This window comes from Eumetopias jubatus, unplaced genomic scaffold (genome assembly GCF_037043125.1).
Source record: "Eumetopias jubatus isolate StellerSeaLion01/CBP00866 unplaced genomic scaffold, mEumJub1_p1.0 scaffold_8, whole genome shotgun sequence".
Taxonomy (NCBI): domain Eukaryota; kingdom Metazoa; phylum Chordata; class Mammalia; order Carnivora; family Otariidae; genus Eumetopias; species Eumetopias jubatus.
Window position 1 is genome coordinate 19,438,621 of NW_028274814.1, and position 14,488 is coordinate 19,453,108.

Sequence of the window (14,488 nt, forward strand, 5' to 3'; positions counted from 1 at the left end):
TTTTTGTATATTGTCTAAGAAATCTGTGCCTGCTAAAGTTGTGAGGATTTTTTTCCTGTGCATTCTTCTACAAGCTTTATAGTTCGAAGTTTCACATTTATGCTTATGATCCATTTGAGCTAATTTTTCTATATCAGATGTGAATTATGTGTCCAAGTTAACAAATGGTATTTAATTGTTCAAACACTATTTGTTGTGAAGATTCTCCTTTTTTCACTGAATTGCATTTACATTCTTGTTGCAAATGGATTGCCCATGCATGTTTGGGTCTGCTTCTGGAATCTCCATTCTATCCCATAGGACACTATATTACAATATTATGTAATTGTATAGTGTATCTTAAAATCAGGAAGTATAAGTCCTCCAGATTTTTCAAAGTTGTTTTGGTTATCCTAGATCTTTTACATTTCTATATATCTTTTACAAAGCTTTTCAATTTTTACTTAAAAAACCACACCAAACCAAATCTAAACAAAAATTGGGAATTTGATGGAGAATATATTGAATTTATAGATCAATGTGGTGTCAAAGGGCATCTTAAATTGAGTCTGCCAATCCATAAACATATTTTACTTCTCCATTTATTCAAATATTTTTAAATTTCTGTCAGCAATGTTTTAAAGTTTTCACTATAGAGTTTTTACATATTTCCGTTAAACTTATTATTAAGTGCTTTATGTTTTTATACTATTATAAATGATATTTTAAATTTAATTTTTCAGTTCTTTGGCTCATATTTGCAAGTTAAATTGATTTTTGTATATTTACCTTTATCCTGTAACTTTGTTAAACCCAGTTATTCTAGTAACTTTTTAGTAGTTTACTTAGTATATTCAATGTAGATGATCATATCTGACAATAAGAACAGCTATATTTTTTCCTTTCCAATCTCTCTCTCTCTCTGCCTTATTATGATGGTGAGCGACTTCTGTATTCTGTATTATGTTGAATAGAAAAGATGAAACTGAACATATTGGCCTTGTTCTTAATCTTAACTGGAAAGCATTTAATCCTTTATTCCTTAAGTGTCATGTTAGCTTTGGGTTTTTCATAGATGCCCTTCTTTTGCTACTGTTCTCTTTTCTTTTCAGCTTACAGAATATTTTTAATACTCCATTTTATTGCCTTCATTGACTTTTTAAGAAAAGATTTTATTTATTTATTTATTTAGAGCATGAGCAGGGGGAGGGGCAGAAGGAGAGGGAGAGAGAATCTCAAGCAGACTCCTCTCTGAGCATGGAGACTGACATGGATCTCCATCTCATGACCCTGAGATCATGATCTGAGCTGATATCAAGAGTCTGACGCTTAACGGACTGAGCCACCCAGGTGCCCCTCTCATTGACTTTTTAAATTGTACCTCTTTTTTATGTATTTGCTCAAGGGATAACAAAATGCTTTCTTAGCTTATCAGTAAGTCTGCTTAGAGTTAATATGCCACTACTTTACACTTCGCACCTTATATTTTATAGCTGACACTATATTTCATACACTTCTCACTTCTCAAATGTAATAACCTCACAACAGTATATAATTCTGTCTGCCTCTTCTTTATGCTACTTTAATTGTATCTTTTAATTCTACTTATATTATAAACTCCACCTTACTATTATTTTTGCTTTACATGATTAGTTGTCTTTTAAAGAAATAATGAGAAGAAAAGCAATCTTTATATTTATCCAATTGTTTAACATTTCTGGTTTTCTTCAGATACATGTTTCTGTTTTTTGTAATTTGTGTGTAATTTGTCTTTGGCATGACAGGCATTGCCAGTTTTTCATGTAGTATAGGTCTTCTAGTGATGAATCTCTCAGCTTCTGTTTGTCTAAAAATGTCCTTTATTTTGAAAAACTTTTTCTGGGGGTACCTGGATGGCACAGTTGGTTAAACTTCTGACTCTTGGTTTCGGCTCAGGTCATGATCTCAGGGTCATGGGATGGAGCCCTAGTTGGGCACCATGCTCAGCGTTGGGTCTGCTTGAGATTCTTTTTTCCTCTCCAGCTGCCATTCCCACTCATCCTTTCTCTTTCTCTCAAATAAATAAATTTTAACAATAATTTTAAAAAAAGAGAAACTTTTTCTGGATAATTAAACTTTTTTTCCTGTCAACACCTTAAAAATGTATTCCATTTTCTTCTTGCCTCCTTGCCTCTTCCTTGCCTCCATTATTTCTAATTAGAATCCAGCTCCTATTCATATCATGGTTTTCCTGTATATAATGTGTCATATTTCCTCTAGCTCCTTTATTTTTCTTGTATTTTTTTGTCAATAGTTTAAGGTACCCAAGTGTGATTTTCTTTTATTTATCTTGCCTAGGATTAACTAAACTCCTTGAAGGTAATTTGATTTTTTAAGCCAAATTTGGGAGAATTTAGCCACTATATTTTTCTTTTTTACCTATTTTCATTATCTTCTCCTTCTGGGTCTTCAATTATATGTGTGCTAGACTACTTGGTATTTTTTTCCTAGGTTTTGAGAATCTGTTCATTTTTCTGCACATTTTTCCTCTTTTTTCTTCAGATTAAATCATTTCTATGGATAAACCTTCAAATTCAATGATTCTTTTTCTTCTTCCTCAAAGTTTCTATTAAGCCCATCCATGAATTTTTAAGTCTCAGTTAGTATACTTTTTTTTTTTTTTTAATTTCAGTAGAGATAACATACAGTATTATCTTAGTTTCAGGTCAGTTGGTATACTTTTAAGTTATAGAATTTCCATATGATTCTTTTAATAGTTTCCTTTGTATTGCTAAAATTCTTTATCTCTTTACCATTGAGGCTATATTTTTCTTTAAGTCTTTGAGCATATTTCTAGTAGTTGCATTTAAGTTTTTGTCTGCTAATCTAATATCTGGGCCATCCTTAAGTCACAAGGTCACATTTTTTTCTTGACTATGATTTATATTTCTCTGTTTATTTGTATTAGTAGCAGTTTTTGAGTTTTATACTGGATATGGTGAATGATATGTGTAGAGACTCTGCTTTCTCTTCCCTTTCTCTGAAGCTTTATGGCAGGTCAATATTTAGCTGATTATCTTGTATAGATTTGTGTTTTTTATTTGTTAAGGCATATTTGTGAACATCTCCAGGTGTTTCCTAAGCCCTTCTAACTACGTAGGTCTCAACCTCTGAGTTTCATTGCTCCTGCAGGTCTTTTCAAGACTTATACTTTAGTAGGGAAACTCTAGGAAAGCCTTACTCTTGGTCGTGGTCTTCATTTCTAAGGTGTGGCCTTTGTGGTTCTCAAGTGGGTTTTTGGCATGTAAATGAGGGGATTCTGATGAGGGGGAGAGCTCCATAGTCTCCCGGCATTTCCTGGCCTCTGGCTTCCAGCCTGGTAGCAGCTGCTCTCTGGCATGCCTTTTGAACTCATCTTATGTATGCCCAGCCCAGGCTCAGGCAAGAATACATACGGGACTTTATGTAGATGGCTGGTCCTCCTCTCTGTATAGTTACTCCTTACTGGAGCATTTTCCTGCAGTTCCAGCTCCTTTGACATCCCTAAATTCAGATCCCTGCTTCCTCAGCTCAATAGAGCTGTCATTTACTACTTGGACTTCAGCAAACAGCTGCGATCAGAAAATTCTGCATAAAGAGCCAAGGAAATAGAGTCCCACCTCCTGAATTTTCTGCCTGTCAAGGATCACAATCTTGAACTGCCCATTGCCCAGTGCCTCATATATTTTGTCCAGTTTCATAGTTGTTATGGAGAGGGGCTAGTTTAGTACTAATTATTTGTCATGGCTGGAAGCAGAGATTTCTATAGTTTAGGTTGAATAAACATGACGAAATATTAAAGAATCTCAGCTTCCTCAGGAGAGAGAGCAGGAACATGAGTAAGAAGAGTGGAGGGGTTCATATGATGGGGATAGAGAGAGTGGGAAGAAATTCGATACTTGTCCCACCCTCTCAGTTTTCAATACATTACGTAATAAATTGTTAACAAATATTTATGAAAGGTAATCTGGGCCAGATAATCTAGTGACAGTTAACAATTATTAATAAGGTCCTGTTTATATTTCCAGACGTTGTGGAGGAAATGTACTCCCATAAAAACAATCACAATACCGTATTTGGGGGGCTCAAATTGCTATTCGAATAAAGTTTTATTGAGCGCAACAAAATTAACTCTGCTTGATCTGAAGAAGTTGCACAGAGGAAGTGATGTTTGACGTTGACCTTAAATGGTGTATGAGTTTATTTGTTTAATGGTGTGTTGGGGTAGAAGGGGAAGTTGTTAGAGAAAGCATTTCAAAGTGAACAGTGTGAGGACCATTTGAAGACATAAGGGGCTATGTTTAACTTTGTGCCAGAAAAAAAGCTTAATGAGTAAGTCAAAATCTCAGTAGGGATTAAAAAACAACCACCAATTGTTCCACAATCGTCACTGGCATATGGACAAGGTACAGGGAAATAAGTCATCGTTACTTCTCAAATATTTGTTGAACTGGTTCCTTTACATGAGATCCCGCTTATACAAACCATTCTCTGGCAGACTAATTGCAAGTTGCATTAGAAATATTCAATACAATTGTATTTCCCTTTTGGGAGTAGAGTGGGTAAGCAAGGAAATGACATAAACAGATTTGCTCTGGATATTGGATTGATTGGCTAAATCTATCTGAATGTGGGGGTGGTCAATGAGTCTGCCAGTTCTGTCAGCTCAGGGAGACTGGGTCATAACCTTCATTTAATGTCCATTTGATCTACGAATTTTTATCTTAGTAATATTCATTACTGATATGAAATACTTAATAGACCACTTCTACAATCCCCTTCTGTCTGCCCCTCTCTCCCCCAACCCTGCCTTCTTCCTGCCCTTTCCCTCTCTTCCTTCCTTCCTTCCTTCCTTCCTTCCTTCCTTCCTTCCTTCCTTCCTTCCTTCCTTCCTTCATCCTTGAAGAAATGTTTCTTGGCAGACTGTAGAAAAGTATACAGTATTCATATTTGAAGTTAAATGATGTTTTTTCAATAAAGTAAAGCCTTGCTGGCTTGTTATTTAAAATAGAGTAAGCCAAATATTTGATGAATGCCTGTTACACTGAGGGTTACATATAGGTAGTAGAACTTGTAATATTTTCTGTGCATCTCTGTACTCTCAATATCAGTGGCTCCTCTCTTCTGAGTATGATTATATAGCAGCAAATGGGAAATTACACATCAAAAAACATCCTCATTTTCTTTTTTTCACCCATAATATAGTATAATAGTTTATTCTCCCTCAAAACCTTTTAATAGGAGGGCTGTGTCTACTCCTGGACCCCGGATTTATGTTATTATTAGATATAATTGAAGGTACATTAAAAATGCATTGAAACTGGATTTTCTTTGGGAAATATCTCAGATTTGAAGGGCATAGGAGATTGAGTGGGTTGGTTAGTAAATATAGAGCTTAATGGACTGAGTAGGTAAAGTTAAAATTCTTAAAGTAGAACAGTTAAAATTGAATTACAACATGAAATTGTCTAAGTACTATTTTTTGAAGATTTATTTATTTATTTATTTATTTATTTATTTATTTATTTAAGAGAGAGAGAGACAGAGAGAGAGAGAGAGAGGGAGAATTTTCAGCAGGCTAGATGCAGGACTCGATCCCATGACCCTGAGATCATGACCTGAACCGAAATCAGGAGTTGGACATTTAACCGACTGAGCCACCAAGGCACCCCTCCAAGTACCATCTTCATGTTTTATGTGAATGATCTAATTTATTCCTCATCATTTATGCTCTACTTTTTCTACACTTTTCTGAACTATTTTGAAACATAATGATGATTGCTACCATTTATTGAGCACATACCATGTGCCAAGCCATTTAATTGCATTATCTCTAACACTTATGTGTATAGTCAAAGATAGTTACCATCCCCATTTGGGAGATGAGGCTCAGAGAGGTGAAGTAATTTACCCAAGGTTGCATAGATTGTCAGTGTGTGAGCTAGGCATTGATTCAAGATCAGTCTGATTCCTGACACTTTCTATTCTTCACATGGCTGAGGTACTTGCTTTGTCATTTCTCATAAATGCATGCTTTGATGAAAAACATTTTAAAGGAAGGTTATAAAAAGAACAGAACTGAATTATTTCTAGCACCCCTCTACGATTTCCATGGTTGAGTCTAATGTTTAATGTTCAGGGTAGTGTTCATGGATGAAAAAATTATAACACTTCCAAGATCTAAAAAGTTGTGATGTATGTAACAATTTCTACTACATAGCTTAGGCTTACTATTAATAATTATTTTTGCCTTTGAGATTAAAAAAAAAAATCTTTGTTTTGAAAGGAAATTATCCTTTAACATTCCAGAATGGCCTATTGAAAATCAAGTACATTGGCATAAATCAATGAAATATGTATTACTGAATGTCTTATAAATGTAGCATGATATTTTCTCTTTTCTCTCTTATGCTCTATTTCTTTCCATAGCATGCATGGAAGACTATACAGAAGAATCTGGGACTTTTACTTCTCCAAACTTCCCTGATAATTACCCCAACAATTTGAAATGCATTTATAGGATCACGGTGGAAACCAGCCAACAGATTGCATTGCACTTCACAAATTTCTCTTTGGAGGAGGCCATTGGTGGACACTGTATAGGAGATTTTGTGGAAATCAGGTAAGCACCTTTATTTCATCATCTTTTTCATTATTGGTTTTCATTCATAATCTTTCCTGGAAAGGTTAAGGAAAACACATGGAAATTCTCTGTAAAGCCCTCTGTTGTGCTCTTTCTTGCAAGATACAAAGCTTGCCATGTGGAGCCTGATTTAACAGAAGAAAACCGGAAAATTGCATAAGATTCAGTGGTTGTTTTGAAGTGATTATTTTATTGAGAATATTTGAAAATAAACTCCAGATTTTATTTGAACAGATTAAACAGATGTACTACTACTCTGAAATTAGATACTTGCAATTATTGAAAACCTACTTTATGGAAAATCAGTTTAAATTTTAGGCTGTTCATTATCCATTTGGTCTAATTATATCACAAAAATGATGGTAAGATAACAACCTTAAAATTTGTACAAAGTTTTTTGTGTTCAAATAATAAAAGTCTAGGCTTGTGAATTTTAGTGTGAGACCTTTTTTTCTTTACTTCTTTGGTATTTAGAGAGAATGAGTTTTAAAAGTTATATTTGCAGTAAAAGTAAGTTAACTTATATATTGCTATCTACCCAGATTATAACACTGAATTAAATCAGGCTAATCAGCTTGGTGTGTATTTGGTTAAATTTTTTATTTGGCCTTTCAAAAGCCTAGAATATTATATTTTTTTACAATAAATTTTATTCTATGATGTAAAGTGAGATACTAAAATAATAAATCACAATTGTATCATATCATGCCCAAATAACATAAATTTCTTAATTTATAATAATTAATCATTAGATTTTAATATTGAGTGAATCCCCCCTTTTATTTTTGACTTGAAAAAGCTACAAAGTAGATATAAGACCCCCAAAAATTCTTGGGGAAGAATCATTTTCAAAATTTTGCTAAATAGGTCAAATATAACATTAAATTTTGAAAAATTCAAATTAGAAGGAAAACATTTCAGTTTTCTCTGTAAAATTAAGCAATATTTGTTTATACTGTTAATAATTATGGTTTCTTTATCCCATTACATATTATCTATGTAATTTCTACATATTCATTCTCTGTGTTCTCTGACACATTTGCCAGATGCTTCGTTTGAGAGGGTAAAGATTAAACTCTTTCTCTCAGCTTGAAATTGGTTATATAAAATGTCCCACGAACCAAAAATGATGTTCCTTATTAAGCTATTCACTGTTTAATAAAGTGAAAAATTGAAAACTTGAAATTGTGACTTAGAGTATTCTTAAGAAACGTTGACTGACATAAACTGATCTGTTTGCAATCTCAGAGTTCAAATAATATTAAATATTTATACGGTAATATGATCAATAACCAATAAATGATCACATCTCTGTTTTGTCACAGAGATGGAGGCTATGAAAGTTCGCCACCCCTGGGAACATACTGTGGCTCAAATCAACCTCCAAGAATCATCTCTCACAGTAACAAACTATGGTTACAATTTAAGAGTGACTTCCTTGGCTCGGGGCCTGGATTCTCAGTTTACTGGGATGGATCATTGACAGGTAAATGGCAAAGAGCTGTCTTTTCTTAGAGAGTCCAGTCGGATTGGTTTCTTGATTCTTAGACTGCCATACTCTCATCCAGTTTATTTCAGCTGTGTTTTGTCATTACTATCTGTACTAAACTTCAACACTGCAAATATTTCTGAGTTAACAGCAGCTGTTTTGGTTTTGTTTTCGAGGACAGAATAAAGGGAAATGTCCTGGTTCCACGGTGTATTTCCTCAAGCTGGTCATCTTGGTTAGCCGAAGGAAAGGACATGGACATAGGCTAGCTACTAAACAAAACTGCATGTGGAGATGCAGTTTTGTTCTGTAACAAAGGACAGTCACAGTAACCACAGTTTGATATGGGCAAGAGAATTCCATTTTACCATGAAGAAAAAGATATGGGTCATCTCATCTCTTTCTCCTGTAGGTTGTGGGGGCAATCTCACAACTCCCACTGGCATGTTCACTTCTCCCAACTACCCGATGCCCTACTACCACAGCTCCGAATGCTATTGGAGGTTGAAATCCAGCCACGGCAGCCCATTTGAACTGGAATTTGAAGACTTCCACTTGGAGCATCACCCAAACTGCATGTCAGATTATCTGGCTGTATGTATGAAGTTCAGTGGTTCTTCTCCACTACTCTCATCTCACTCACACACATCAATGCACTTATTTTTATCTTTGAAATTTGGGAAAGGGGAACACTTCGGCAAAATATCCACATAAAAAATTCAAACAAAAGAAAAAAAATGTGATGCAAATGACAGCCTTTTAAGTATGACATGTATTGTTGAACGGATTGGTACACTAAGTTTTTAAAATATATTGAATATGGGCTGTTAAGATATGGTTAAAATCTCCCAAAGGGGTAATTTCTACATATTCTTTAAAAAATAACAATGTAGAGGACTATATTGGTGAATTAGAGAAGATAATTGAAGCCATCCAGGTAGGACTTTATAAGTAGCACCAATCCATCCTTGTCCATTAAAAAAAATCTAAATAAAAAATGTATTAGAATGTCATAAATTATAAACTCTGAAATCAAAAACAAGGAGAACTACTGAAAATAGCTATGGTCTCCAAAATATGTATTAGTCTTTCATTTTTAATCTTCAGATTTCAGCCTGGGTTTACACCCTTACGACTATACACAGCCATGGTTAAATGGCCCAAGTTCACTACCTACGTTTTTAGATATTTAAATATAATTTTTAAAGATATTTTGATTCAGGGCTCTTCTTTTGTTATGTCATGTATTTTGTGTATTATCCCACTTCTTAAGCATTAGAGACCTTTAAATAATGTTTATGGCCACAATCATCTGACATTTAAAATGTTTCATTAAAGGTATATGATGGCCCAAGTACCAGCTCTCATTTGCTAAGTCAGCTTTGTGGGAATGAAAAACCGCCTCTCATCCGTTCTAGTGGAGACAGCATGTTTTTAAAATTCAGGACAGATGAAGGTCAACAAGGAGGTGGCTTCCTAGCCAAATACCGGCAAAGTAAGTATGCATGCTGGCTGCTCCATGCCTTTGGTGGGTCTTCAATCTCCTGATAATGAAACAAACAGAAATAAGTATAACCCATTGGTTTGAACAATTGAAATAAATCTTTGCTCTTATGAGAAAGACTTAATTTTATTTGAGAGAAAAATGCTTAGCATTAAATTTAACGCCATACAACTAAAGCATGTGGTCAGCTATACAAAATGGAGTATTTAATATGCTGGGATAGTTGCCATTTGGCTAAAAATCAGCGTAGCAGGTTAACAGCGAATGGGTTTTCATTTGTATCAAACATTACAATCTTCTAATTAGACATTATTCCATTACACATAGTATCTCCCACACTATTTTTTTTTTTTTGGTCTTGTACCTCAATTTTTATTAAGGGAGACTACATTCTTATAAATCAGATGTAAAGTCAGCATATTCTTTTTTTTTTCTTCAAGATTTATTTATTTATTTTAGAGTGTGTGTGAGAGAGAGAGAAAATGAGCAAGTGGGGGGAGGGGCAGAGGGAGAGGAAGCATCCTGAAGCAGACTTCCTGCTGAGCACAGAGCCCCAGGGGGAGCGGATCCAGGACCCTGAGATCATGACCTGAGACCTGAGTGGAGGCTCAACTGACTGAGCCACCCAGGCCCCTAGCACATTCTTTATTGCAGAAAAATCTGGTTATTGTAGAGATGTCATTTTCTACTTTCCTATGAGGCCACGTGGTAGAATTAAAGGAATATTGTACGAAGAGTCAAGGGACCCAGGAGTTTATCCTGGCCCCTGATCTCTGAGATCACTTTTCTTCTCTGAGGTTCCATGACTTCTTCTCTTAAAAAAAGAGAGTAAACAAGGCCACCATGAAAGCTCCCTCTAGGTCTAGAATTAAATACCTTTTTTTTTTTTTTTTGAGAGAGAGAGAGTGCACCCGTGTGCACACCCATGTGCACATGCAAGTGGTGGGGGATGGGGGGTGAGCAGGGCAGAGGGAGAGGGGAAGAGAGAATCCCAAGCAGGCTCCATGCTTAGCGCAGAGCAGAGGCAGGGCTCCATCTCAAGACCCTGAGATCATGACCTGAGCTGAAATCAAGAGTTGGTCGCGCAACCAACTGAGCCACCCAGGCGCCCCTAGAATTAAATACTTTCTAATGTTAGTTTCAAAATGGACATTTAAAGAAAACAAGGCTTCCTTCAATTTATATTATTTAATAAACACTTGTGGTTTTGAAAGTACAGTTCCTTGCCCACTACACCTAAATTTATCCATATTTTGACACAGTTACCTAAAAATAGAATTGAAAGTCACAAGATCATAAACTGAACACACAAAATCCCTTTGAATTAGCTGAAAGCCTATTAATGTTTGACCTTGACTATGTATGAATTTGCAAATATTCACATTCACTTACATTTGAGGGTTAGGCTGAATTGTAGATAGTTTTGAATACTGAGCTTTAATGATAGAATGCTTTATTCTTCAGAAGTTCATCATAGTGTATGAAAAGTTCTCCCATTCTCTCAGGGATATATCTTTTTGGTTGAACATTTCTCTAATTTTATTATTGCTGTGCTAATTTGTTTCTTGGTTATAGTCAGATTGCTTAATAAGGATTCTTCCCTTTTATTCTTGTGATTATTTTTTCTCTCATAATTTCAGAACACTGAAGGAATAACTTAGTGCACATGGGATATAGGGCCTTAAAGGCAAAGATCAGAGCTAACCAGTGAGATTTTCTGTAAAATTTGCCATATGAAATTAGAGGTTTGCCGATGGAAGAATTTCTGAGCACCAAGAGCAGCCCATATGGTTTAATGGAATATATTTTCCTCTGCCCTGACTTGTAGCCATTGTGGCAAATGCTGCCCCTCTGCCTCATAGCTGTAGCTTCTCACAGGCTTTTAAGACCACAGAATTATCCTTTAGAATTCCTTTGTGGACAAAAAGGTGACCTAAAGAGAAATAGTTTGAGTATTCCCCCGCTCCAGCAAAGGAAGTCTCTGGAGAGCTACAAAGGTATACTTTTCCATACCAAAGGTTGTATATATATATATGATGTTCTAGTCACCTGTCAGGAAGAGTATAGTAGTAGAAATGCATCTATGAACCACATTTTTCAGAGACCAGTTTTTTCAATATAATGTTTATTTTGTCATTCTCTTTTATCACACATGGTACAGACAATATGGACAAGGTTTGAGAAAAGGCATATGTATGCCGTGTTCAAGTCCTTAGTTTGGGTTGAATGTGGCACTAACTCCCAGGGCTAGACACGCCTTGAGGTACGTAGTATAGTTTTGTTGCAAACTCAGCTGAGGGAAATGCCACCAGTGGATGGAAGACTCTCTTCAAAATTTAAGATTTTCATTTCTTCTTCAAATCCTTTACATTCCCTCCATTCATCTGGTACTTCCTGATGACTAACTAGAGGAATAACGGAGCCTTTATTGTGAATTTCATGCTGACTTTTGAATGTTCAACAAAGCCATGCTGTTATTCCTTTTTAGCATTCACATAGAACTTCGTGTTTTTAAGCTGTTGAATTTAAAGGTCAGGATTTCTGTTCCTTCCAAACGTTAAAGTTAGAAAAACAGAAGCATAGAATATTTAATGCACTTTTGTAAATAAACAAATCAGATTGCTCTCTAGGTAGTGCTGAGTGAGTCTGCTCTCCACCAGTTCACAGGAATTTGATGCCTAATAGGAAATTTTCATGACACCTTACAGTTTATGAGTTTGCTGAAGTATTATTTTACATTTGTTCTAAATGGAGACCCTTTCACTATGAAAATGTTATACTATGTACATATATATATACACACACACACACAGATATACTATATATATGTATGTACATACATAATATATACACATATATAATATATAAAATATGTACATATTTTAATCTAGATGTTTTCTTAAAGGAAAATCTCACCCATCTTGGAGCAACTACGAAATATATGATAGTGGTTCTCAATAATCCTGGTTATTTTTTTCAGCATGTAGGAACGTGGTGATTGTGAACCGAACCTATGGCATCTTAGAGAGCATACATTATCCAGGTCCCTATTCTGACAATCAGCGTTGCAACTGGACCATCCAGGCAACTACTGGCAACACAGTGAATTACACATTTTTAGCATTTGAATTGGAAAATCACATAAACTGCTCCACAGACTATTTAGAGGTATGTATTCTGAAACTAAATAAATCACTGCATTTTCAGATCAAGTTAGGCAAGCCAAACTAGAAATCATCGTTGCTCTGTAGAACTGAATCTCTGTGGCTCTCTGCATCTATAATATGACAGCTACTCATGGTATTTGAACAGGTATATTTCGTGTCTCTTTCACTGCATCATATTAATATGAAGGATATTTAATCCACTAAATTGTATACACAAAGAATTGTCTATGTTTTTAGGTTTCAGTATGACTTCTGGACTGATTGACCTCATATTATTTAAATAATCCAGGAGTAAAGGAATAACTTCTACTTTTTGTTACTTGTTTTTATGTTTGTTCTCTATAAACAGGATATCAAAAAATGTTTGGGTACCTGGCTTTATTTAATACCTAATTTGCCTGATACTAGAAATCATGATTTTGAGTCTTGTTTTTATTTTTAAATTTAAGCTCATTTCAGTAAAACGGAAATTTCTATTTGTTCTGATAATGATCACCTGTAGCATTTATTCAACTCTCTGTATACAATGCTATTCAATGAAAATTGCTTGAGAGCTAGGTAGCCCAAAATATCAAGTACTCTCCTATTTTTACAATAAGATACTTTACTCCTAAAAGCTTTATTGCTAACTTTCATGTATGACTTTTTAGGGCTATAGATTGAAAAGTTAGGCAACTACTTATTTTGCTTACTTCATGAATGTAATTATGCATTCAAATATAAAATTAAATGGTTTATAAGCTATTACATTAATTTAGAAATTATGATTTCCACTTTCACACTCCATAAAACAATTTTACTGAAACCACTTAAAATATTTTGACATCAAGTTCTCATCATTAATAAAATCACTTTTTAAGTCCATCTAACATACCATTCCTGTATTTTTTTACATTGTTCATATATAATACTTTTAAATCCACATAGGATGTTTTCACTAAAAATCTTTTCTGAGGTGACAAGTACCCCCTCTGTAGCATTAGGACATCTCCCCCAGCCCATGCCACCTATCTACAACACAGTGATTTAGTGGGTCTCTTCTTCTTCTTCTTTTTTTTTTTTTTAAGATTTATTTATTTATTTGAGAGAGCGAGAATGAGAGAGAGAGAGAGTACATGAGAGGGGGGAGGATTAGAGGGAGAAGCAGGCCCCCTGCCGAGCAGGGAGCCCGATGCGGGACCCGATCCCAGGACTCCAGGATCATGACCTGAGCCGAAGGCAGTCGCTTAACCGACTGAGCCACCCAAGCGCCCCTAGTGGGTTTCTTCTTAAGGTGATCAGTGATTTTTAGAAATCTTGCTTACAAAGACTTCCAACATCCAGCACTTGTAACTTTAAGGACGAATCCTTCAGAAAAAAATCCGTTATCCTTGTAAAATTTTCTTAACCTTTTTACCAATTCTTTAAAAAACTGAACATTGATTGAGGCTGTTTGAGGTTAACCTATCTTTTCCAAATAGCCCTTTTGTTTTTTAAAACGAAGAGAAATTTCTTGTACTTTGAGAGACTTGGGAGGTCCTGAATATATGGAGTCTCTTGTTTCTGAGGGATAATTTTTTTGGGTGAAATCTTTCTTTGTATTTAGAGAAGTTCAATATTATAGAAATAGTAGCCATAGGGTTTACCCATTAGAAAGTGATATTTACTAGTATTCAAAGAAAATAAGACACAACATCAAACAAACTTAC

The 14,488-nt window shown here is 35.0% G+C and overlaps 1 protein-coding gene across 1 annotated transcript in view; it reads left to right on the top strand.

The window, feature by feature from the left end:
• Window positions 1-14,488, top strand: part of CUBN (cubilin) — a 271,439-nt gene that overhangs the window by 73,173 nt on the left and 183,778 nt on the right. The window contains exons 23-27 of the mRNA XM_028114080.2: window positions 6,427-6,619; window positions 7,966-8,126; window positions 8,542-8,723; window positions 9,468-9,624; window positions 12,614-12,801. Of these exons, the coding sequence (XP_027969881.2) occupies window positions 6,427-6,619; window positions 7,966-8,126; window positions 8,542-8,723; window positions 9,468-9,624; window positions 12,614-12,801 (881 nt within the window). The remainder of the gene's footprint in view (window positions 1-6,426; window positions 6,620-7,965; window positions 8,127-8,541; window positions 8,724-9,467; window positions 9,625-12,613; window positions 12,802-14,488) is intronic.